Raw genomic sequence first — 26,337 nt, forward strand, 5'->3', positions numbered from 1 at the left:
GTGGCGGTGTAGACTTCGTGGCCCAACATATCCCAGAATGCATAGCGCGGCGGTGGGTGTGGATAATTTTGCCGAAAAAAAAACGGCGGATGAGGGGCGCCCGAAGAGTAAACTTTAAGTAAGTACTGAATATTATGTCACTTATTTATGTGCAAATGTTTAATAACGAAGAACATTAAAACATTACTGTTGGCCACATGTCGGTAAAGTTATGTAACATTAGTGACGTTTGTACTAACTTGGTTTTAAAGCCTTTACTTTAAAATATACGCCGTTCAATAGCTGACCTTAATCTTACAGAGAATGATCAAAGCTCATGTAGAAACAAACAAACAAATGAACAAAAGATTTTCTCCTTCATTTCTGTCCAACAATGCTGTATGAAATGTTTCCAGCTGTTAGTATCATGGTTGCTAGGCAATCTGGGCAGCGCGACGGAGGCTAGACCGTCCCATTTCACAGGCTTCGCACTTCCAGCCTTAGCGGTCTTTGAATATGCGGCCCTTGTGGACCGTTAAGGCTGCGTAGTTTAAGGCTGCAGACCCTGAATTGGGATACAGCCAGAGTCAGACTGGAAGCCAAAGGTGTCGCCCCCTGCTGTTCATGCAAGTTTAAGGCATTTTCACATTAGCATCATGTAAATTTAAGCTACGTCTATGTTTTACAGTCTGTGGAAAAATCCTGAGCTCGGATTTGTTGCACTCTTACTTTTATATAATGTTCAGCTTTAATACAATTTAAACAGGTGAGTTATAGAAACAAGGAAATCACAGAGGCCAAACAGATTCTGTATCAGGCTTTAAAGGTGTGTATGTTTACGTCAGTCTGAAGTGTTCCACAGCAGAGACATGAGGAGAAGATCAGTCTGTGAATCACAGCAGCGAGGAGAGGATGTGGAGGACAGAGTCACGATGACATGAGGAGGAGGCGGTGGTGGGCTGGGCTTCCTCCTCAGGGGACACGTTGACCTGTCAGAGTAAATGTCTCGTCTGCAGGGACATAAAATCATATTTAAAGATCAGATGCTTTAAATCGTGACCAGCTCTGTTTGAAGAACCTTGAAGGACACAAGAGGAGAAGAAGAGGAGGAGGAATTATTAGCTCTTCATTAGAAGAGGGGGGGTTAGCAGCTCATTGTACCTCAGACGGCTCAGTACCCTTTGTTTGGTAAATTAATAAATATATCATTAATATTTTCTCTGAAATGATTTAAAATTTGGAATAATGTGAAGATGCTGCTGCAGTTGACCCCAAGCTGACAGGCCATCATTTACCTGTGATGACCTGGAGATACAGATGTGTACCTGAGTTAAAGACTTTTTGTTTCTGAAGCATGAACACGGTCGCTGAAACTGAGACTCCGCCGTAAATGAGCTGTGAGGGATTCGGCCAAGCCCAAGTGTTAGGGGTCAATGCAGCTTATTGAATAATTATTGGTGGAAAATTGACAAACAGCTAATAACTTATAAACAAGCATGCTGTGTATTGTCAGCATATAGATTTAAAATATCGCATCGTGTTTGACCTCTGACCTCTCCTAAAGCTGTTTGCCATTGCCATTGTTTGTACTGACAGTATATCGGCATATAGGGAATGATATATGGGGATTCTAAACACCAATTTACATTATTATTACTTTTTGTGCATCACAATAACAGGTTATAACTGTTTACATACATAAGAATTTAAATACATGGACTGTGCTCCTGAATACTTTATGCTTTTAAAGAAATGTTTTTTCTCTTGATATTTATGACAAAACATTTAACCAAATTTTATTAAACAGTGAAATGAATGTGACACATGTCCACATAAATAAAAGTAATACAATAAAATAAACAATAATGACTCTCAAAATGATGCCAGGTATATTAAATGGGTTTCAACAGGGCTAATAAAAACAACTTTGCGCTAAATTATATTTAAAGAGACAAAAAAAAATTATTTATATGTGAAGGAAGCACCGCCCACAGAGTAAGCTGCCTTCTTGTTTGATACAACGCTTGTTCTATTTTTACATTTGAACCAAAGGACAAAAGTAAAATAAAGTAACCTATTTTTAATTATCCTACAAATAAATCTTTATTTGAAGCAGATTCATAAAAATACAGGCAGCTGCAGCACCAATATGATGATTTTCTGAATTGAACATATTAGTGATCAGATCTGTCCACAGACTCAAACATCAGGCCAGAGGTTCACATCCAGGAACGATTTTTCAAACCAAACACTCTTTAATGGAAAATCCATTTCTGCTTTCTGATATTAATGTGTAAAAATTAAACACACACACACACACACCGGTGCAGCTGAGCTTCACACAGTGCCAGTGTCACACAGTGACCGACCGAGTGTGAATATTGAAATGACTTATCTGGTCACACACACACACAGGGATTATAGCAGTCTGGCATTTATTTTGTGAACTTCCATCAACAAACACATTTGGACATCCGTCTTCGTGAGGACTTCTGACCCTGAATCCTGGTTTGAACCCTCAGACCCTCCTCCTCTCAGACCTGCAGGCCCCACCAGTTTCCTCGCTCCTGGTCCTCACAAAGACAGACGTGCAGGAGGGCACACACTCAGTTGGATGAAGGTTTGCATGAAGCTTCCACCTTATCTGCAAACTTTCCTCCTACTTCGTTCCAACCGACACAACTGTAATTTCATGGCCTCTGTTTCCCACACAGCACACTCCGTCTGTGTGTGTGTGTGTGTGTGTGTGTGTGTGTGTGTGTGTGTGTGTGTGTGTGTGTGTGTGTGTGTGTGTGTGTGTGTGTGTGTTTTACCTCCCAATCACAGTATTTTGTGACGACGGACTTGTGTGTATATATAAATATATGTTGGACATGGTCCAAGATGAGATGACGAACATCCACAAGTACATCAGGAAGATAGCCACAACTGACCGTGTGCTTAGTCTATACCTGAGGCACCATGGAAGGCTAGGCCCCTGCACGGTATGCACCACTGGCAGATAGAGGAAGTGGCTGACATCCAAAAGTCCTACCAGTGGCTGGCAAAGCTGGACTGAAAGACAGCACAGAGGGACTAATCATGGCAGCACAGGAACAAGCTCTGAGCACCAGATCCATAGAGGCTGGGGTCTATCACACCAGGCAAGACCCCAGGTGCAGGCTGTGTAAAGATGCCCCTGAGACAATCTAGCACATGACAGCAGGGTGCAAGATGCTAGCAAGCAGGGCATACATGGAACGCCACAACCAAGCAGCCAGCATAGTATACAGAAACATTTTTGCTGAGCATGGCCTGGAAGTCCCAAGGTCAAAATGGGAGACGCCCCCTAGGGTGGTGTAGAATGACCGAGCTAAGATCCCGTGGGACTTCCAGATACAGACAAACTGGTAATGGCTAACCAACTGGACATAGTAGTGGTGGACAAGCAGAGGAAGACAGCCATAGTGATAGATGTAACAATACAAAATGACAGCAGGGGTCCCAGGGGTAATCGGAGCACTTGCCTAGTTTGGAAGCAGTGACTTCCAAACTAGGCGAGTGGCTCCAGCAGATTCCTGGAACAACATCTGAGACCTCTGTCTAGAAGAGCGCAGTCCCAGGAGCAGCTAAGATACTGAGCAGGACCCTCAAGTCACAGAGGAGGACCCAAGCTTGCAGGGGCTAGAGGGGAATATTCTATGAACCAATCAGTAGCCTCCTCTGTTGACATGTGACCATCTGCAGTTCCCTTTATGCCCACTAGATGCTGCTGTGATCAAACCCAGACTGACCCAAGTTCTCACGGTGCTGCTGTGAGAAACTATCCCTTAAAACACTTATGATAAAGTTAAGATTTAAGATAAATAACACATTTGTTTAAAATCGTGCTGCTGTAACTTCTTCAATGTGAATTATTACTTGAATCAAAACGTCCAGACATCAGAAGAGGTCAGACAGATGTGTTTAAAATGTAACGTATATGTTGATGCTGATTCTGACACAGCCACAATAGCTCTGAAGTGAAACCATCATTCTCCTGGCATGTGTGATGTGCCATATTTGGGCCTGGATGGAAGGTGTTGAAGACCGGGTTTCCTTGTCTGTGATGTCTTCAGGCGGAAGTCCACGAGTCTTTAGCTTTTACAGCTTTTTAATCTCACCTTTCAGATGGCTGGACTTACATTCATGAAGGCATTGCTAGTCAAATCCACTCTGTGTAAATCTACGGTTTTATGAAGATGTTTTCTTCTCCATGGAAAGAATCCTGAGATCATCCACTCAAATCCTCTAGCATTCCTCTTTTTAAGACTGAACCAAACTGTGGGTGACCCTAAAGTTTCTGCTGCTCAGAGTCTTCTCCATCCTTTCTTCTTCTGTGATCCTGCTGCAGGTTCCACAGCTGCTTGGGTCTGCTTACAGCTTTTTAACATCTGGTCTGCTGCTGAGGCCGACAGATGTTGGCAGGTCGGCTTTCTCCTGATGCACTCGGACAATCAGACATCCACCCTTCTTCGCTAGGGTGGATGTTGAGATGAAAGGAAGGATTCTGGGATCATCCCTCTCTGTCATCTCTCTCTCTCTCACACACACACACAAGCTCCCCCTCTTTCTGCTTCCTCCTGGTCTGAACTGTGAATCTTGTGAAGCGTGCTTCAGGATGATAATTGAATTTTGATGAAAGCCACATGGAGGCTAACTCTACATGGAAATACAAGGAGTACCCCCCCCCCCCCCCCCCCCCCCCCCCACACACACACACACACACACACACACTCAGTCGCTCTGTGTACAGAGTAATAATTAACCAGAGGAAACGCTCGCTGCTCAGCGCTAACAGGAACTCCTGTTTCTGTGTGTAAATTAGAAAATAAACTGGCCTTCATGTTTTACTTCAGCAGCTCAATTTGACTCGATTATCACATTTTCTGTTCATACACAGACAACTGCAGAAACTAATATGCTCTACTCAAAGTCATTTGAATCCAGCTGTTACACATGAATGCATGGTCCAGCACCAGAAAGTTCAAAACCAAAAAGATAACATTAGAAAAACCACAAAAATGTACAAACCGGATTCCACAAAAGTTGGGACACTAAACAAATTGTGAATAAAAACTGAATGCACAAATGTGGAGATGGCAAATGTCAACATTTTATTCAGAATAGAACATAAATCACAGAACATAAGTTGAAACTGAGAAAATATATCATCTGAAGGGAAAAATATGGTGATTCAAAATGTCATGGTGTCAACAAATCCCAAAAAAGTTGGGACAAGGCCATTTTCACCACTGTGTGGCATCTCCCCTTCTTCTTACAACACTCAACAGACGTCTGGCGACCGAGGAGACCAGTTTCTCAAGTTTAGCAATAGGAATGCTCTCCCATTCGTGTCTAATACAGGCCTCTAACTGTTCAATCGTCTTGGGCCTTCTTTGTCGCACCTTCCTCTTTATGATGCGCCAAATGTTCTCTATAGGTGAAAGATCTGGACTGCAGACTGGCCATTTCAGTACTCGGATCCTTCTCCTACGCAGCCATGATGTTGTGATTGATGCAGAATGTGGTCTGGCATTATCTTGTTGAAAAATGCAGGGTCTTCCCTGAAAGAGATGACGTCTGGATGGGAGCATATGTTGTTCTAGAACCTGAATATATTTTTCTGCATTGATGGTGCCTTTCCAGACATGCAGACAGCTGCCCATGCCACACGCACTCATGCAACCCCATACCATCAGAGACGCAGGCTTCTGAACTGAGCGTTGATAACAACTTGGGTTGTCCTTGTCCTCCTTGGTCCGGATGACATGGCGTCCCACATTTCCAAAAAGAACTTCGAATCGCGACTCGTCTGACCACAGAACAGTCTTCCATTTTGCCACACTCCATTTTACATGATCCCTGGCCCAGTGAAAACGCCTGAGCTTGTGGATCTTGCTTAGAAATGGCTTCTTCTTTGCACTGTAGAGTTTGAGCTGGCAACGGTGGATGGCAAGGTGGATTGTGTTCACTGACAATGGTTTCTGGAAGTAATCCTGAGCCCATTCTGTGATTTCCTTACAGTAGCATTCCTGTTTGTGGTGCAGTGTCTTTTAAGGGCCTGGAGATCACGGGCATCCAGTATGGGTTTACGCCCTTGACCCTTACGCACAGAGATTGTTCCAGATTCTCTGAATCTTCGGATGATGTTATGCACAGTTGATGATGATAACTGCAAAGTCTTTGCAATTTTTCGCTGGGTAACACCTTTCTGATATTGCTCCACTATCTTTCTGCGCAACATTGTGGGAATTGGTGATCCTCTACCCATCTTGGCTTCTGAGAGACACTGCCACTCTGAGAAGCTCTTTTTATACCCAATCATGTTGCCAATTAACCTAATTAGTGTTAATTGGTCTTCCAGCTCTTCGTTATGCTCAAATTTACTTTTTCCAGCCTCTTATTGCTACTTGTCCCAACTTTTTGGGGATTTGTTGACACCGTGACATTTTGAATCAACATATTTTTCCTTTAAAATGATACATTTTCTCGGATTAAACTTTTGATCTGTCATCTATGTTCTATTCTGAATGGAATATTGACATTTGCCATCTCCACATCATTGCATTCAGTTTTTATTCACAATCTGTTTAGTGTCCCAACTTTTTTGGAATCCGGTTTGTACAAATGTCACCGGATGCAGTAGCTGCACATGATGGTGTTATGTCACAGGTTGCTAGAGTTGCAGATGATATTGGTGTCATTACACAGGTTGCTGTTGTTGCAGATGTTGGTGTGATGTCCAGTATTGTTGCACGTGTTCTCAGAGCGTTGTGTTCTCTCTACATGTTGCTGTAATTGCACAGGTTTATTGCTTCAGTTACCATGTATAGTTGCAGGAGTCACTAGACTTTTAACCACATTTTTTCACTGTCCAAACATTTCCAGACTGATGGTAGTGTGATGTCATTTCCTGTCTGCGCTCTCATCCGTATCGTTGTGCGGCGACACTGAAATGTGTCTTTGAGCCCTGAAAACTGGAAAACCCAGCCGTGGAAAAAGATCCAGCTCATTTTGAAGGTTTTTCCACTGTCTGGTTTGATGCATCATTACCTCTGTAAACTTCAACCACAAACAGGAAGTAAAAGCTTACATTAAACCTCAAATGTGACTAAAGTAGCCAAGGTTGGCAGAGAAGCTTTGAAATCTGCTGGAATTTCTGTGACTTCAGAAAAGTTTTCACACCATTATCTGAAAAGTAGGAAAATATGTTTTCCTTTTAGTTTTCCCAGCAGTGGGTGGCACAGTGGTTAGCACTGCTGCCTCACAGCAGGAAAAGCTCCTGAGTTTGCCTCCACCCCTGGCCGGCGTTTCTGTGTGTGGTTAGGTTAACTGGTGATTCTAACCCCCTGACAAGAAGATGGATTTAAACGTAGGTTTAAACTAAAGGCAGACTGCTGGTGACTGTCAAACAGGCCTGAAATACATCTACAGTAATAACAGAGATGCTGGCGTGTAGATTAACAAAAAGAAACTTTATTTACAAAGTCTTCATGACAAACAGAATAAGTTAGAGACAGGAATGGGTGGAGCAACATGTCAGCACACCAAAAAAACAAAAGTGCAATTAAGTGTTTTTTTAAGGATGACTCGGAGCGACCATTGAATAGATTCAAACAGACTGTGACTGAAGATGAGGAGGGATTTCTTCACAGCAGGTCTGAATTTATTGCACTGATGGAGATGCCTAAACAGAGAGGGAGAAAATATTTTAATATTTGGTCATTCATAGAAGCCCCCCGATCAGGGACAACACTGATCAGATAAAAACAAAGATTTGGGAACAGTTCATCTTCCAACCATCAACTTCGGAGGCTGACTAAATGAAGCATCAGAAACCCTAGACACTGCGGAACATCAGTCATTTACTGACGTTTAAGACCTAAAAACTTACAGGCCGCGTCCAGGTGAGCTCACAGAGAGTGATGTGGCTTCCTGAAAGTCTCGTTGGTGATGGACAGACGGGTCAGACGGGCACCGTAATAATCCACAATGTAGTTCGATCCGTCCGCTGGACCCACGATCTGCAGGAGAAACCAGAGAGAGGGAAGGAAATTAGAGCCAGGTTTTCAGAAAGCGGAGTTGTTGTTTCTGTGAGCTTCTAAAGCAGAGGTGGAGGTGATCGTGCTCAAAGCGGCTGAAGGCCGACGCTTTAACAAAGATGCTCAGCAGGAGGACAAGATTAATATTTGTGCGTTTGTGAGGATGGTTTGAGCCTCCATCAGCCAGAATCAGGTTTGGAGTTCCTCTGAGATCGACTCTGGGTCCTCTTCTGTTTTTACTCATTGTCATATTCAGTGAGGATAAACGTAAAAGGGAATTTCATTTCCACGCTGGAAGAATGTCTGGAAAACCTGTCACATCAGAATCAGAATCAGAAGACTTTATTTATTCCCAAGGGGCAATTAACAAACAACAGAGCAGCATAACGTTGAAGATAAGGACAATAAGAACAGGCAATAAGAGCGAAATAATAAATACACAGAATATACAGTTTTAAAATTACACAGTCTTAAAATTAAAGTGACTGAAAGGTGAATAAATAGCTGTAAGTGACTAAAAGTGAATAGTGTCGGTAGTATAAGAAGAGTGTAGTTTATTCTTATGGGTGTGGGAAATGGTCTTATCGGCTGGAGTTAAAAAGCAGAGTGGCTTTGGGGACAAAGGTGGCTCTCCTCCTCTCAGTCCTGCAGGAAATGCAGCGGAGGCGTCGCCCAAAGGGGAGCCACTGAAATGCGGGGTGAAGAATATGAGAGGGGTCGTTGATGATTTTGGATGCCTGTCTGAGTGCCTGTTGGCTGAAAACCTGTGCCAGAGTTCTGACAGGCAGGCCAATGATTTTAGAGCACACTGATGCAGTGTGCTGCAGTCTGTTTTTGTTCTGAAGGCTGAGGGAGTGGAACCAGCAGGTGATGGAGAAGGTCATGATGCTTTCCAGGATGGCATAGTAAAAAGTCATCATGATGGGTGTGCTGACTCCAAAGGAGTTGAGTTTCCTAAGGAGGTATAGCCGTTGGTGGCACCTCCTAAGAATCTCCTCTGTGTTGGCAGAGTATTTCAGGAGGTTGTCAAATATGGTTCCCAGGTATCTGTACTCCTCAACTACCTCCACTGCTTTCCCGTGGATGGTGGTGGTGACTGAAGCAGCCAGATCCCTCTGTCTACTGGAGAAGGTCACCACCATCTCTTTGGTTTTGCTCATGTTCAATTCAAGTTTGGAGCTGTCACACCACTCTACTCCTGAAGAGTGGGCCCGTGGTGTTGTGAGGGGCCTGACAGCAGTGACAGGAGAACTGTGTCATCAGCATATTTAACCAGGTGACAGTTGGGCTGTGTGGATCTGTAGTCATCAGTGTAGAGGATGAAGAGCAGGGGGGAGAGCACACAGCCCTGGGGGAAGCCAGTGGAGGTGGAACAGAGACCGGAAAGAGAGTTGTTGACCCGAACTTTCTGAGTCCTGCTGGTCAAAAAGTCCAATATCCACAGGATTAGCTGATCATCCAGGTGAAATCGGGAGGAAAGTTTAGTGGCCAGGATATGAGGCTGCAGAGTGTTGAATGCTGATGAGAAATCAGCAAACAGAAGTCTGGCGGAGGAGTCAGGGAGCTCCAGATGTTTGTGGATGGAGTCCAAGATGAAGATTTTTGCATCATCGACACCTCTGCGTGCACGGTAAGCAAACTGGAGTGGGTCCATCAGGGGGGTCAGTTGCTCTTACGATGTGCTGTTTTATGATCTTCTCCATGGCCTTCATCACTAGGGAGGTGAGGGCCACAGGACGAAGATCATTCAGAGACTTTGGGTTGTTTCTTTTGGGGATGGGGATGACTGTGGAGTGTTTCCACAGCTGGGGGATGGTGTGACTGTCAATTGAGTGTTGAAATAGAGTCCGGAACACACTTCCTAGTTGCCCTGCACAGTGCCTCAGAACTCGACTGCTGATGTTGTCAGGGCCAGGTGAGCTCCTCTCCCTGGTCCTCCTGAGGGCTCTCACCACGTCCTCAGTCCTGAAGGTGAGTGCAGAGCTGCCAGGTTTGAGTGAGGATCTGGTCTCCTCAAGCTGGGCCATGTTGTCCGTCTCAAACCTGGTGTAGAAAGTGTTGAGGTCGTCAGGGAGGGAAGGAGGGGTTGCTGCCCTCCACCTGGATGGTTCTGGGGGTGGTGACCGCAGTATTCACAGAGGCCATGGTTTTGATGGCCTGCCAGGCTGAGTGGAGGTCCCCTGTGGTGAATTTTTTTTCAACTGTGTTTTTATACTTCAGTTTAGCAGTTTTTATGGCCCTCTTGACCTCCCTGTTGACCTCCTTTTTGTCCAGTGCACAGCCGGTGAAGAAAATTTTTTATTAAGGATTTCCTTGAGTTCCTTGGTAATCCAGGGTTTGTTGTTGAGGTAGATGGAGACTGTTTTTGAGGGGATAATGTTGTCAACGCAGAAGTATGATGTCACCGTGTTGACTTATTTGTCAATGTCAGAGGGAGAAAGAAGGCTGTCCCAATCAGCGGCTTCGAAACATCCTTGTAGGGTGAGGATACTTTCCTCTGTCCACTGCTTGATGTTTTTGGTGACCTTTTTAATCCTCTTGATGACTGGGGTGTAAGCAGGAGCCAGCAGGATGTTTTAGCAGCAGCTTGAAGCAGCTAAAGCGCTAAATGATGTTCATCATCACTGAATTCTACTAACAGCACATTTTATCATCCATCAAATGTAATGAGCCTTGAATATTAATCACAGTTGTGGTCTGAATGGGGGCGGATACCTCCCAAAGCCTAAAACTCCTGAAGGGCCGTTCGCTCTTCCTGTGTCATAGTTGGGTGTGGGCGGGGTTAATAGCCACAGCCCGTTCAGCCCCCCCCCCCCCCCCTTGATGGATTTTCAGTCTATATTATCTAAAACGGTTCAGCGGGACAGGGAGATCTGTCCCTTCACCTTCTGCTTCATCCGTCTGTCTCCGTGCTCTCAGAGTCCATTAGGACCTTCCAGAAGATTCATTCATTACAGGGGCCTCGCCGAGCCGCCGATGGATGGGCGTAAATAATACCCAGAAAGCTGCCGCCTGCTTATTCATAAGGCCCCCACCACCACCCCACACAGACACACACACACAGTGAAATGGAACTGAGGAATGCTTCATCACAGGCGTCACTGTTAACAACAGACAAGAAGTGACAGCGGGCTCTAAATCGCTGCTCCAATCCATCTGATCTTTTGCTACAGTTTGGGTGAGTTTGATCTTCAGCCTGCTGACCTCTGACCCCAGGAAACAAACACATGAGACCAACCAGATTCAACGTAAAAGGGACATTTTCAGCCATGACGATGATGATGATGATGATGGTGATCAGCTAGCTGGTGCCGGTGCAGGATTTATGACTCACCTGCATGGCGATCAATATGAAGTCGATGAGTGTGCCAATCCCACAGAAACCAACAGTGCAGAACTTCAACAGTCCTGAGAGAGAGACAATCTTCATTAAATAACAAATATAAAATATTCCCATGACTGAAACATGTTCATCTTCTTTTAAACATTTAGTCTGTTTTAAATGGACACTTGATGTTTTCTGATAATTCTTTTTAAAAATTATTTTGTGTTTTTGGATCATGTTTGAATCTTTTCCTGTCCGTCTGGGTTTTATTTTGCGTTGTGTGAATGGATCTCATTCCTGTTTAAACAGGCGAAACATTCCAGGTTTGTAATCAGAGGGACGCAGCAACTCTCACAGGATCCAGATTAATTGGAGTGCAAGTAGTCGACTCATAGAAGTGTCCCCACGTCTGCTGTGGTTAAGGAGAGCGCATACATTCTGGTGACGGGCAGGTCACATGCAGCAGCAACACAGCCCGCTGAAACAGTTTTTTAAATTTTAATTCAGATTTTATTGTACAGTTTGTGTCAGAGGTCAGTTGGGGTGTGAAGCCACACCTGAGGACGCCGGACACGCCGGATGCCAAAAGCCTCCAGCTGTCACTGTACGTAAGCCTGTGTGCTGAAGTGTCCTGTGGGGGCACAGGGACTCTGCTGCTGGTTTTACTGCAGAAACTCTACAGAGTGCAAATGAGTGGGGACGCATTATTTACATGAAGGACCTGAGACTCATCAGCCTGCAGCCTCCTGCTCTGCTGTTGGTTTCGCTCAGATGAAACGCAATGAAAACATGTCTGCGTGAGCTTTCTCAAACTTTTAAACTCCTCCTCCTCTTGTGTCTGGTCTTCCTGCGCTGAGTCAGTGTCTGAATGTTACAGTACATAGTAGAGCAGGGCGATATGACCAAAAATATTTATCACAATATACATTTGAAAATTTGCGATAACGATATAACTGACGATATAATTGACACTAGACAAAATACTTTACAACTCCACAACTTTATTAGTGCAAAAAAACCCAACCCATCAATGTATTTTCACTTAAACAAGCAGCTGTTTTTTATGTGCATTAAAGTTATATAAAAATTTTACGGTGCAAATGCAAATTCCTTGCTGACAGTTTAACCAAAAGGCATTTCCAGTGGAAATTGGCCGACATATCCTCAGCATAACCATGTGTGATATCCACAAAACATAAAAAGAGGTTATACACACACAATACGGTAATATTATGTTGAAGCACAGTACCTATCACTCCACGAGGCTCCTGCCTACGATAGCCGTAATGCTCCGACAATCCATCAAGCGGTGCGGCTTTGTAGCTTAGCAAAGTCGTACTGAAACATTTGACAGATTTTCGAGCGCCGTGTACCACATAAAATCGTTTCGAGGTCAGTAAACACAACCAGAATTCATACATAAGGCACACGGGATTATAAGGGGCACTGTCGATTTTCAGAAAAATCAAAGGATTGATTTTAAGTGTGCCGTATTTTCCAAAAAACACGGTAATAACGACGGCCCGCTAGCACGCTCTACCAAAAGTAGTGCTTTGTCGTGTATCTGACAGACGAAAGCTAAACCAGTTCCACACCACTGAAGTTGCAGCATTTTTACAAACCAATTCTAGTTCATCCGTTTCATTCAACGATCCGCTTTCCCCCTTCTCATTCTCCGTCGCCGTCAAGCTTTTTCCGCCATGTGCGTATGAAAACAAAGGCGCTACGCATGCGCGTTTTACCCATATTCTATCGCGATATTTCATTTTCTTATCGTTGCCCAACATTATACCGGTATTACCGTGAATGGTATGATATGGCCCAGCCCTAGTACATAGTATTCACTTTAATAAATACCTGCAGACATGAGAAAGCTGTAAATCTGAAACATGACTCTAAGGTGGTTTTTCCTTTTATTCAATTCTTTAAATTAAACCTGAAAGGCTGAACCTGAGGAATCACTGTCCAAATACTGACGCCTGACAGTACACCTGCTCAGCGACAGGTGCCACCTGACTGCACCCCCACCCACCACACACACCTCCATCCACACCTGCTTTACTAAAACTAGATGAAGTGAGAGAGCTGGCCACCCAAACTACAGGCATCAAAATAAAAGCTGCAGGTGTCTGTGTGTGTGTGTTGGTGTGTGTGTGTGTGAGAGAGTACCCAGAGCAGGATATCCCAGGTAGAAGCGATCTGCTCCGAGCCAGCCCAGAAACAGAGACAATGCCACGGCCACTTTGTAGGAATAACCACTCCTGACAGGAAACACAGAGAGCATCAAACCACCTGAAGCTCACACACACACACACACACACCCCAAAATCTATAGAGGAGTGTGTGTGTGTGTGTGCGTGTGTTTGTGCTTGCACTGTGAATACTCACACATTTCTGCAGGGGATGGATTTGTTGAAGCCGACCTCGTCCCCGCTAAACCTGAACACCGTCCCGTTGGAGAGCCGACAGCTGATGTTTGGAGCTGGGAGGCATTCCACTGCGTGCGCACGCAAGCACACACACACACACACTTGTTTAGATGCAGTTATGATCGTATTCGCTCCACTGAGCAGCTCCGCATGATTCACGATTCATAATAATCCTTCTTTACCTGATCCCAGCTTCAGTGCAACCCTTCAGTTCATCCTGTCTGAAAAACTCTGCTCTCTTTATACCCCGCCCCCAAAATAAAGTACAGTTTCTCTTGATTGGCTGACCTGTGGAAGCCTGCAGAAGAGCAGCTCTGCAACATCTTCAGTTTTAGAGTCTGCCTGTTTTTTAAGCCACCGCCCACAAACAGAAAAAAATCTAATCTGAAGTGAGACTCACCCCACGCCGTCATGTCCCTGCAGTTCTCTGGCTCCTGAGTGGATTCATCGATCTTTGGATCGTTGCATTTATACGTGAGCAGAGTGAAGGAAGGCAAACACACTTCAGTCAGAAAACATCTGCAGCCTGTTTCTACGTGACACGGCGTAGACCATGGTTTAGGGGCGGGGAAAAGAAGTCGATACAGCATCGTGTCAAGATACTGTATGGATACAAGGACCCCAAATATTGATACTTCATTAAATAAATGAAAATACTCTGGAATCCTATCAATCTCATGCACACCATCCTGAGATAACATTAGCTTCCTCACATGTACAATTAAATCAGCAGCCTCTTGCCGACTGTACAGCTGTTTCCTCTGTACCTGGTGCTGACTGTGCGGCTGTTTTCTCTCACCCTGTGCTGACTGTGCAGGTGCCCACAGTTCGTAGGTGGTTCACTCACAATGATCACAGGTCATCTGACGGAAAGCAACATTTCTGCAAACACTCTGTCTTACTGCGGCCACTCGCAGAGACTGCTGAAGATTTGCAAATAACTGCTTTATAAATGCAGACTGATTGCCATCATGTTCCCATCAGTTGTCACGGAGCACAGATCGACTCTGGGCTGTACCCTGGTTATAATCCTCTAGCACAGGAAGGCTGCTGAGCGCAGATGTGATAATTAAACGTGAATTTCTGTCTATGGAGACAGCAACAGATGCATGATTTTCAAATTGTCACAAATCATACTTGTAATAAACTTTGGTAAATTATCAGAGACGGACTGCATTCAGTTGCAGACTAACTTCATCTTATGGCAACATTTACGGCAGGTTTTAGTGACAGCCTTGGCTTGGTTGACAATAACTGAACTTTATCTTACTGGGTAAAACAGACACTGATGAAGGACACAAAGGTTAAAGATCACAATAATATCGTATCATTAGGTAGACTGACTGATGAAAACAGCAGAGTGTTGCACTGAGTAAACATTCTGTGTTTATGAAACAAACTTATTCTCCTGATTCGGGTCTCTGAGCTCTCCTGACACAAGTGAACTGTTCGGTCTTCAGACTGAAGTTAAACATCCGTTCGTAACTGCAAAGACAACGGGAAGCTTGTCCTCCTTTGAAACTTTAATCTGACCACACTGATCTAAAAATATCGATCAGACTGAAAAACCCTTCAGGTCCCAAACATGCAAACACACAGTGCTGTTCTATGAGAGGAGAAACCCGCATTAAGCCACGGAACCCCAAAAAACGTCCAAATGTAACGTTTTGATCTGAATGTCACAGAGAAGCTAGGCTAACGTTAGCCGTCCCGTGACCCCGGTAATGAGGCGTTAAAGCGCGGTAAACACGGACGGAAGGATATTGTCCGAGTCTCAGGTTCTGGCAGTTCTCCGCCTCCTCGCTGAGGACCAGCTGCAGGTGCGAATAAACGCAGTAAAATAAGAGGCTGAGCGCCCCGGAGCGCACATACAGCAGCCGCCTCCGGGAGGACGCCATGATTTCCTCAATCACGTGACAGGGCGGTACCTTCACGGACTTGCAGCATGCTGGGAACTCCGAGCGATGTAGGACCAGGAAGGCTCGGCAAACCATTTATATTTATTATTTTGGTTTTATTTGTATCGTTTTCAAATCTAATCATTTTTAACCATAAGACATATATATATAACCCTTGTTCTTGTTATAAAATCAGCTCTTTAAATAAGCTTAAAATGCTGGCAGGTAAAACAGTTTCAACCTGCTTCATGTGTGTTATTTTCTCGTTTTAGTATGGGTATTTTATCTCAGATGTAGAAATAATTTCTCTTCCTTATTGTGCTAAAATAATGAATGTGCTTTTAAACAGAATACGGAATTAAAAACAGTTAAACTAATGATAAGAAAACAAAATGATCCTTACATTATGCTTTTGCATCCTTAGACATCAGATTTCCTACAGCCATGAATGCGGCATTAAAGTGACGCTGGTGGCAGACTGGATCCAGTTTATGTGAGTTTCTCACCAGTTTGAAACTCTGAGAATCTACGTGTTTTTCTGGGGAAAGTGTCGCTTCGTGTGCGGACTGTTTCTCTGTTAGAGTGCGGACCGGAAGCGCAGTTTCTGCCGCAGTTAGCGGCTAAGGCTAGCGGAGCGGAGTTCTCGGTGAGGAGAAAGAAGAGGAGGAGAAGCTCCTTTAACTCTTTACTTTATTCCCCTGATCTGAACTCAGACTTTGTACCTGTGTGTGTTTGTGTCTGTGTGTGTGTGAGAGAGAGAGGCGGTTAAAGTGCGGCTTTCACCTGTTGTAAACTTTGACGCACCTGCTCGCGCGCTCTGTGACGCTATGAGGTGAACCAAGGGCCAAACATGCAGGTTAAAATATGTACAGGTACCGTCTATCCGCCCCCTCCCCCTCCCCCTCCGACTCCGCTGCTCAGTTTCACTTCCTGATTTCTCAGGTGAGCTGACAGGCGAGTGCCTCAGACCCCCTCTGCGTCATGCTGTTTGGTTTCGGTGTTGGGGGGTGGACCGTGTGTGTGTGTGTGTGTGTGAGAGAGAGTGAGAGAGAGAGAGAGAGCTAGACAATAGCTCGGCCTGGCTCGGCTCGGCTCGGCTCTGACTGAGAAAATATTCCGTGCTGATATCGAGGCTCACCTGCCACACCTGGACACTCCGAGGACGGCCGTGTTAGCCACAGGTGGGAAGTACCTGAGTACTTTCAGTACCACAGTGAAAGAAGGTGTGAAGTAACTCCTTAGGTATTAGGTACAAGTTTTTAGAAAGTAGAATGGTGAAAAGTACGGTGGCTCGGAGGGCACAGTGCACGGCAGGGCGAGAACGCGCAGGTAAGGTCAGAAACGTCACTTTGTGAAATGGAAACCAGTGAACACCGTTAGGTCAGGGCTACCGTTACCATGGTGACTCAAAGGGACTGTTTTAAGGTTGCGGTCACGTGACTGCGGGCACCTGCTGGGGTGTCGGTGGTAGGTTCAGGGTGTGGTGCTGTGTCACACGATTCTCCGGTGCTCGTGACGGTTTTGGTGTTGATGGTACGTTCTCGGTTTCCGGTTCCGGCTGCCTGTCATAGTTTTCATCTTGTTTTTTCCTGTTTGGTGTCAAATTTCAGTGTTTACAGGCCTGTTTCATAAATCTGCTCTGTGTAGTATTTTCTTCACTCAGGGCTGGTTTTTGTGGTACTTCAGTTTGTAGTATTTGCTGTTTGTAGTATTTGCCTTTTGTGTTTGGAGTTCGTAGTTTGTTATCTTTACCATCTTTACTTTATCGTTTTCAGGGATTTTCAGCATCACTTTGGTTTTTGTCTTTTTGAAGTTGATGGGGTTAGTTACGGTTAGTTAAGGTTAGGTTAGGGTTAGGCTCATTAATACCAGTTGGTTGTCTCTCTGTGTTTGCCCTGGACAATCTGACCAGCTGTACCCGCATGTTGCCCTATGGCAGCTGGGATAGGCTCCACCCCCTGTGACCCTGATTTGGATAAGCAGAAAGAAATGAGCCGAAGGTGTTTGATGGTGTTTCTGATATTATGTCTTTGGTGTTCTGTGTTGGGTTATATTTTGGCCGATTTTGGTGGGAGAAAAGGTGAGTGTGACTCACCTGAGACAGACAGTGCACAGGTGCTGACCTGCATGTTTTCCTGTGACTTCATGCAGTGTTGTTGATGACAGAGAAAGAGCGGTCAGTATGAGTTGTGCTGTGAGGTGTCAGAGCACAAGTATCTCCACACCTGCTCGTATTTTAGTAGGTGTTTATCAGACTTGGTCCAGAGCTGAAGGAAATAAAGTTGTTCTCGGTTCTTCCTGGTTTAGGTTAGGTCCTCCAGAACAGAGGACGGCGAGAGCACAACAGAGATGTTTGAAAATGTCCCAACAGGTAAGTCCTGACTATAACTCAAGAGAAACCATCCAATGATTCGCGTTTATCCGAGACCACGCTTCACAAGCTGTTTCTGTCCTCAGTGTCCTCGACGGAGCGTCAGCAGGTGCTGGCAGCTCTGGAGCGTCTGCAGGCCAAACTGGTGCAGCGGGAGGAGTGGACCCACAGCGATACCCTGGGAAACCTGCGGGAGACTCTGCAGAGCCCGCTCTTTAACCACATCCTGACCCTTCAACACTCGATCAAGCAGCTCCGCAGCCAGGTGAGCCTCACTGAGCATGCTCCGTCATGCAAAATAGAGTGGATAGGATCACTCTGATCCTGGCACAGATGTTTAAGGCTTACCGGTACTTCACCTGGACTGCAGGAGCCATAGCTCAGGTGAAGGAGTTCACACAAAACAAAAGAGCCTTAAATGATGACGTTTTATATTAACAGCTAGTTTATGGAATATTTCATTCACAAGAATTTTATTGTTTTTATCCACAACCATGTTTCCCTCACCTCCTTTCTCGTGATATGGAAGCTGTGCACTGTATGAAAGAAACAACCTTGCAACAAGAAGAAAAAAGAGGTTAGCTAGCAACAGGGAGCTAGCTGCAGCGACACACTTTGTTTGTCTTCATGCCTTTACTCCACTGAGCCTGACACAGGGCTGCAAACACGAACATACAGGTTTTTCATTTGTACAGTTTTTTTTTTTATGACTATCATCTACTGTGATCGCCATTTTATTTTTTAAATCATAGCCTATTTTTTAAATGTATGTTTTGACTGGTTTCACAGTCTGAAAAGCGGATTGTAAGACAGACCCAAAACACACACAATGTTTGTGCTCACAGTTCAGCTTTTATTGCCAACTTTCACATGTACAGCTACACAGTCTCTGCTCAGAGTTGGTCTCGGCACGCATGCACTGGCCTCTCACTATAAAAAGAAGAGACTGTGATTAGTCCAGTCGCCACCACCTGTGGCCTCCCTAGGCACCACCCACTTGAGCTCGCTGCGCCACCCCTCCCCTGCAGCTGAGCACGGGACCACACCGCCGCCACATGGACATTCTCATGTCCAGCAGGGGGTGACTCCTCGGGTTGTACAAAAAAGTCTGTTAGACTATTAGAACTATTTCCTGTGGCTGTAGCTCAGGAGGTAGAGCAGGTCATCTGCTGGTTGGAAGGTTGGTGGTTCGATTCCTGGCTCCCCTAGTCTGCATGCCTAATATCCTTGGGCAAGATACTAACCCCACTTGCTCTCTGATGCATTCATCGGAGTATGACTGTATGTTAGTTAGAAAGCACTGACAAAGCATAGACAACAGTGCTTGTGTGAATGGGTGTGTATGGGTGAATGCGGCGTGTTGTATAGAGTGCTTTGAGTACTCCAGAAGAGTAGAAAAGCACTATATAAGAATCAGTCCATGATGAATTTCAGGGCTGACTGAATCAAACATGAGGTCATTTTGGAGATTTTGATGCTGTCAGAGTCACAGCAGGAGCAGGAAGTAGACAAGGGCGGGGCTATACTGTGATTGAAAAGTCACCACTTAATGAGTGAGCAGACTCCCCGAATTTTTCAGTCAGGTATGTCAGGCAGATGATGCACTGCGAGATAAATCGGTCCTGACAGCTGCTATAGAGCTGGAGATGAGCAGAAGATGTCCAGAAACACATGAACGTTCCTGATTAAACCAGAAAAGAACCTGAGTTCAAGTAAAACTTCAGAAATGGAACAAAAAGCTTTCAGTTAGGTTTACTTCAGTGGGTGTTTTTCATCACATGTTCTCCATCTATCTGTGTGAGTGTTTCCCATCAGATCTGACAGGTGTAGCCCCGCCCAGGTGTTGACAGCCTATCGGGTATCAGTCCTGTGCTGCCTCCCGCCCACCGCTGTGACCCGGGCCGTCGAATCCTCTCTGCATCGCCATCTGTATTCAGCTCGCGCCTGCGCTGACGTGAGCTTTACAATAAACAATCTGCAGGCCAAATTAAGATAATGGCAATAACCCGCGGCGGGCTTCATATTCTAAGTGCTGCGAAGGTCAGAGCGAGTCTATGAATGCACCGATGGAAGCCGGCGGAGGGTATATGAAGCGGGGACTTCTCCCTTTATTTCTGGCCCTCCCTCCCCAGCATGCTGCAGATCTATCAGGCTTTAATATCTGGTGTCTCGGTTTGAGTAACGGCCTTGTCGAGGTGGTATTGATGAAATGGCTCGGGATCCTGCTCCGTCAGCCCGGTCTAAATAAGCCGCAGACTGATAAGTTTCCACAATGTGAGTGTAAAGGTCATTAATACATTACCTGTTCAGAGAGAGCGCCTGCAGAGGAATCTATTGATTTTAGTTTTTCCTCTCTCCTCCCCACTTACCCCCGGCCTCGCCGCGTCTTTTTTTTTTTTTTTCTTTTTTTCTGCGTCCTTGCACATAAGGGCGCCTCCCATCTCTCTCCCAGTCTGCCTCTTCATCACAGTGAAGTTTGTGGCCAAAGTTCAAAAGTATGTGGACGGTTTCTTTATGCCCGCGCACACAGTCAGTCAGCTGAGCCTGGTTCACACTCATGTGTTTGAGTCTAAACGCTGGACATCTGTGTCCAGCACGATCCCTGATGTCACTTCTGTTCACACCTGAGACAAACAGGAAAGCAGCAGGTGTTTAGTTCAGACTTGACATGCGTCAGTCTGACATTAGCTGATTGGCTCGTTTGCAGAACGGATGTATTAATTGGGCCACAGATTGAAGCTGTTCAGGGTTTTCCTGCACTTGTGCAGGCTCACTGCATTAACAGAAGACTGTTTAGGTTTGATGAACACACGTTTTTATTTATTTATTTCTAATCTCTGCTGGCCTCTGATTAAAAAAAGTATTTATCAGAGGCCAAAAGAAAAAAACTGGTTTTTATTGTCAGTAGAACTGACTGGCTTCTCAGACTATTGATCGAAACAAAAACCAGTAGTTAGTTATTTGTGACAGCATCCAGTCCTCACGTACAGTGAGACCAGCGTCCCGTTGCTGATGAAGACAAGTAAAGCCGTTAGCAGTGACAATCAGGGCGCCCGCTCTGGGATGTCTCCAGGTCTGGACTCAAACCTGTGACATCTGGAGCAGATCCACTAGAAATGTTTGAGTTTTAACAACTTCTTCAGCATCTTCGCAGTTTAGCATTCGTCAGGTCTTTGGATCAAACGCGCTTATGTCATCGTATGGATCTAAAAATGGGAAAAAATGCACCAAAGTTGCGTCTTAAATTCTGCACCTCTTGAAGGGTTTAGGGTGACAGGTTTGGGTGGGGCTTCAAAAGGATGTTTGTGTATTTCTTGGGATGCTACGCGCGTGTACCAAACCTCATATATGTACATTTCAGCACTTCTGACTCTACAAATATGTGAGGATGTTCTCGCCTCAGACGTGACGATGGCGACCTGCCTTGTAGCTCTGATGAAATTTAATTTTATTTTCTGTGGTTTGAGCTATGGAAATGTGGCAGCCCTGTTAGAGATTACATTTTTACTCTGATAGTGAAAATAATCAGGTGATATAATCTAGAATGATCACTGTGCAGTAACCTCTGCCTTCAGTCTCTGTGGACTCGCAGGATGTGCGACGTCTTTGACAGGACAGAAAACGCTCTCATTTCTCTATCAGCACTCAGATATGATTGGAAGATCTGATGTATTGATTAACCTCTCCTCTCCCTGTAGCTGAGCGCCATGCCTCCCAACACCAGCAGCGATTTCAGTTTCTCCAAAAAAGGTCAACTGATCATGAGCGTCGATCCAGTCGGTGGCCCAGCCCCACCCACGCTGTCCGCGACCTCCTCCATCCTCACCAATGGCTCGTTTCCGCCCAAACGTCAGACTCCGCCCACACCTGACCTCCAGAAGTGGATTCTTGATGCTGCCAAGGTGGGTGAAGCCAAGACGCTCACACACAGTCTCACAAATGAACTCGACATGATATCAAACCGCTCAACTGATTGTGTGTCTGTGTCTCTGGTTGTGTGTGAATGCATGCGGGTAATTGTGTGTGTGTGTGTGTGTGTGTGTGTGCACACTTGCATGCAGGGACGTCCCACTGACATGGTCAGATTGACTCGTCCTCTGACTGGCGGTTTGGGTTTCAGTGTGGTCGGTCTAAATCCAACAGGAAGCAGTAGCCGCGGCGTCTTCATCAAACATGTCCAGCCCGGAGGAATCGCTCACAGGTTCAGTGACATGTGTTTAGTTTGCTCCTATCAGTCAACAGCAGGTCACCACACCACGCTCCACCCATTAATGCAGCAATAAAGCGTCATGTTAAACTTTTATTTTGAAAATATTGGAGCAGAACTGCTATGTGCCATTCCACTTCCTGTTATTCCCATCATACAGCAGGGGGAGCTTTCATCTGGTTTTGTGTGATCGGAGTCGGCCTGTGTACGACAAACATGACGAAAATTAATAGAAAAAATGTTTGAAACATTAAATTTACATGTGTGTGATGTGTGGCTGAATCAGCTGGTGTTACCTGACACAGCATCTGGCTGTCCAACATGAGCCTGCCAGCATCGCTCAGATGATGTCATGTGACCATCTTGTGTGGCTGTCATGTTTTGGTAGTTAGAAGTGATTGGGTGCAGACTTTAAAGGCAAAGGCAGTGAAGTTTGCCTTTTAAAGTAAGTATGCACCGCTCCAACGGATGTGGTGCTGTGTCTGCAGGGATGGGCGTCTGCAGGAGCGGGACCAGATCCTAGTGATAAACGGCAGTCCTCTGGAGCCGGGCATCAGCCAGCAGCAGGCGCTCTCCCTCCTGCAGCAGCCTGGAGAGACGGTGGAGCTGGTGGTGGCCAGAGGCTGCCCACCTGACCCATCGTTGCCGCCCACAACACCAATCAACACGGTAAGAAAACTGTGGCATTTATTCAAAGAAAGAGACTGGACTTCTGACGTTCTGTGTCTGGGGCTCTGACGATGTTACTGAGGTGGTTTTCATGTTTTGGCTGATTGTGAGCAGCACAGACCGAATCACAAATGCAGATATTGTTGTTTCCCGTACACTGATTTATTTGTGGACATGCAGATCTAATGCTCTGCAGAAAGGACTTCAGTCGAATTATCATAAACTATAGCTGACTCCTGACGACAACTCAAGGATTTTCCCATGATGTTTAAATGCTTCAGAAAATAGGGATGCACCAATTGGACGGATTGGCGTCTGCATTTCCGTTCCCTCACAGGGAGCAGGATGGGCTCGCACATCAAAGGAGTTTCTCATTTAAACACAAACTACGTATGTCTCGCTTCTGCACTCGTCCAGGGTCAGACTTGTTTGGAAGCTTTTAATAATTAACAGGAGAAAATAACACGAGAGTGAATGATGACAGGAAAGACTCTCACACTGAGCTAAAGGAGACAAAAAATGTATTGATATATGGATTATAATTATACCACCTGCGACTTTCAAAGCTTGGATGTATTTTTTTATCATATCAGGTTTGCGCAGAGTTTTAATGGAGCCTGATGTTGTCATCAGTGTAAAGAGGAGTTCCTGTTGTTTGTGTAACTCCAGAACAGAGGTTGAGCTGTTGTATGGAAGCTGGAAAAGTCACCAGCAAACTGCGCGACCTCGTGGTCTGCAGGAATATAAACACCTCCTGTTCATGTGCGAGTCTGCAGACTCGCCGTTTCTCGCATCCTGACGTCTGAAAGCTGCTCCATGAAGCTCTCTGGGTAAACGATCCAGAGCAGCAATACAGACAGAATGCTGAAACCACAAACCTGGAAGGGACGGCATTTCTGATCCAGGTGTGCGCTTTAAATAAGATCCAGTAAAACAAGCACAGATGGAACCGCGCACAACAGTAAAACTTTACTGTCAGCTGTTTGAAGCAAACTCCAAAACAAGTCGTGAAATCAACAGTTTACTCCAAAACGATGCCAGCAGCTTTAAAAAACCCGAACTCAGAGGATGTTCCAACATCAGGGCGACACAAAACCAGACGTCAGCGTTTGTTTGATTTTATCGCTCCATATGAAACACGCATACACAGATACAAAGAGACACACACAAACAGGCGCGCACAAACAGCGAGCTGTCACTCATAACTGGAGGTCACTTTGGGACCACGCCTGTGGATCGGAGTGACACTTCCTGTCTGTGGCGAGCTGACTTTGACTCGGTGGATTTTCTGACCTTAAAGCTGAAAGGAAATCGAGTTAGTGCTCCACCTGCAGCTTCGCTCCTGACAATATGTGTTTAAGTCTGAGAGGAGGCGCGATCGATGAATGTCGACATGACGGGAGGCGAAGATTGGCAGTGAGGTGGGAGGGAGGGGCCAGAGAAAAATGAGATGATGACACAGCTATGAATGCCAGCCCTTTTACTCTCTGGACCATGATAAAAGGTCAGAGATCAAACTGTAGGTGACGTTGCACTTGTAGATGGATTTATTTCATGGGTGAAGCTTGCGGCTCCTCGCACTTTGTGTCTGAGTGTCAGAAACATCTCATTTGTTATTTATTGTCTTTTAAAGATCTTCGTCACAGTCACGTGATGGAGCAGCTCACATGTTTACCTGGAGCTTCAGGTGCCCTCGACTTGCTGCATCTTCTCCTGAAGACTGGGGGCGGCAGGGGTTAGGGTTCAAACTGCCGGCTTCCTATAGCGGAGGCGTTGCTGTTCAGACTTTATATTCATTTTCTAGGATGTTCAGCTAATTGGCCTCAGATCAGCACCTGCAGGTACCTGGGTGATCTGGGGTCATCACATGACCCTTTCAGGTTGTTCTCAGTCTGCCATCTGTAAGAAGTTAGGGTCCACTAGAGCACCTCTGGCTGCAGTGTCCTCGCCTGTCAGGATTTCTCTGTCTGATCTGCTCCAGTACAGCAGACTGAACGTTAGCTCAGGCTCAAAGCTACGCACTGATCTGCTCCTGGAGCCAGAAGAGCTCACAAAGTTCCCTGGAATAGGTTCAGCTGCAGGAATGGAGAGAGTCATCCGTTTGTCCAGAATCAGAACTCCTCATCTGTCCATCCGTGCTGGACCGGACAGAGGACAGAGGAGCGGCTTCGATAATGATCAGTGAGTGTGTTCAAGGATTATTGTGCTGCCGGAGGAGCAGCTGTGCATTAGAAACATGAAGTGAGAGCTGGCTCAGATTCATTCATTCGGGAACAAACCAGGATAACTAGCACCTGAGAGCAGTTGTGTTGTTTTCCACGAGATCACCCAGGTCTGGTCTTAAGGTGTGAGTCTCACCTGCCAGTAAAACCTGGTGTGTGGATGTGACGGAGGGTCATGGTGATTGTTGTATTTTGTCGGCAGCCAACGCCTCACTGCTCCACAGATCAGTTTTTCTCTCTTTTGATGGTGAAGCCCAGAGAGTTCCCAGAGAAGTTTAGCGACTTCCTGTGAGTAACTTCTGCTGAAGTTGGGCTCGGCCAGTCTTAAAGGCCCTTCCAGGTTTCTTTAACTGCACAATCTGTTATTTTTTATCCCTGTGCTTTCTGCTTTTCATCAGTTTTAGCACAGCCATAAATTAACACTGAACTCCTGAGTGCGTTCGCCGTCACGGCATCCTAATCGATGGTGGGATAATACTCACTAAATAGACAGAAGCAGTAAAAGCTGCTTGACTGGCTGATTTATGGCCTTCTTTATGGCAGGCTTTATAGTACCGAATTTCCTGGCGGTGGCGGACGGATTCCAGCAGAAATGAGTTTTGACGCCAGCACAGCACATCGCCTGTGATGGCAGGTCAGAGACACCTGAAGCTGCCCAGCAGAGCTCACTAACTGATGGTTAGCCGGGCCAGGAGAACGGCCTTAAAACCCAGTGCAGCGCTGTGTTTTTATGCCCACAGCTCCATTAAACGTGACCTCAATAGAAGCAGCACATGAATAAAACAAAAGCGGGCATCCGAGGCCCTCAGCATGGCTCGGATCCAGCAAAGCGTGAGGAGGAGGAGGAGGGTACCAAACAAGAGGGACAGTGTAATTCTGCGCGATAATGACCCGACAATAGAGCGGAGCAGAGTGATTACAGCTCGGGCTAACCTGTGCTCCGCGCCTCACATTAACAGTCCGGCCCCGCTCGGTCCGACACCTCGTTTTTCTTCCTGAAATCTTCTCGGCTTATTTAAATGTCAGAGTTCGCACACGTTTTAACGTCCTCCTGTACTCAGCTCAGTAACCATGTGAGAGCAGAGTGAGGAGGAGGCTTTTAATAGTTTTTATTTATCACTTAACTTCAGCCAGAGTGCAGCAGAGATGAGAGAGACGCTTAAATCAGATCAGT

At 45.6% G+C, this 26,337-nt stretch overlaps 2 protein-coding genes across 3 annotated transcripts in view; one reads left to right on the forward strand and one right to left on the reverse strand.

Annotated features, from left to right (window-relative positions):
- Positions 1 to 7,456: 7,456 nt before the first annotated feature.
- Positions 7,457 to 15,715, reverse strand: tm2d1 (TM2 domain containing 1). The gene is made up of 7 exons (XM_063467931.1): positions 15,561 to 15,715; positions 14,197 to 14,270; positions 13,756 to 13,864; positions 13,537 to 13,628; positions 11,377 to 11,450; positions 7,895 to 8,024; positions 7,457 to 7,687 (listed from the first exon to the last, which is right to left on the reverse strand). The coding sequence occupies exons 1-6, from the start codon at positions 15,692 to 15,694 to the stop codon at positions 7,914 to 7,916; spliced, it is 594 nt and encodes a 197-aa protein (XP_063324001.1). The 5' UTR covers positions 15,695 to 15,715; the 3' UTR covers positions 7,457 to 7,687; positions 7,895 to 7,913.
- Positions 15,716 to 16,211: 496 nt separating this feature from the next.
- patj (PATJ crumbs cell polarity complex component) overlaps positions 16,212 to 26,337 on the forward strand; it is an 86,058-nt gene continuing 75,932 nt past the window's right edge. For both annotated transcript variants that reach the window (XM_063467929.1, XM_063467930.1), the window contains exons 1-6: positions 16,212 to 16,340; positions 18,002 to 18,065; positions 18,152 to 18,330; positions 21,764 to 21,967; positions 22,127 to 22,266; positions 22,761 to 22,941. In XM_063467929.1, the coding sequence (XP_063323999.1) occupies positions 18,044 to 18,065; positions 18,152 to 18,330; positions 21,764 to 21,967; positions 22,127 to 22,266; positions 22,761 to 22,941 (726 nt within the window). In that variant the 5' untranslated portion in view covers positions 16,212 to 16,340; positions 18,002 to 18,043. The remainder of the gene's footprint in view (positions 16,341 to 18,001; positions 18,066 to 18,151; positions 18,331 to 21,763; positions 21,968 to 22,126; positions 22,267 to 22,760; positions 22,942 to 26,337) is intronic.

The sequence above is a fragment of the Pelmatolapia mariae genome, linkage group LG23 (assembly GCF_036321145.2).
Source record: "Pelmatolapia mariae isolate MD_Pm_ZW linkage group LG23, Pm_UMD_F_2, whole genome shotgun sequence".
Classification (NCBI taxonomy): Eukaryota; Metazoa; Chordata; class Actinopteri; order Cichliformes; family Cichlidae; genus Pelmatolapia; species Pelmatolapia mariae.

Excerpts from the sequence above, each read along its gene's own strand:
- tm2d1 (XM_063467931.1), bottom strand. The coding sequence starts at position 15,694 with ATGGCGTCCTCCCGGAGGCGGCTGCTGTATGTGCGCTCCGGGGCGCTC. Across the intron at positions 13,865-14,196 it reads CAGGGACATGACGGCGTGGG|TGGAATGCCTCCCAGCTCCA; the intron begins GTGAGTCTCACT and ends GTGCGCACGCAG. Across the intron at positions 8,025-11,376 it reads TCATATTGATCGCCATGCAG|ATCGTGGGTCCAGCGGACGG; the intron begins GTGAGTCATAAA and ends TTTCTCCTGCAG.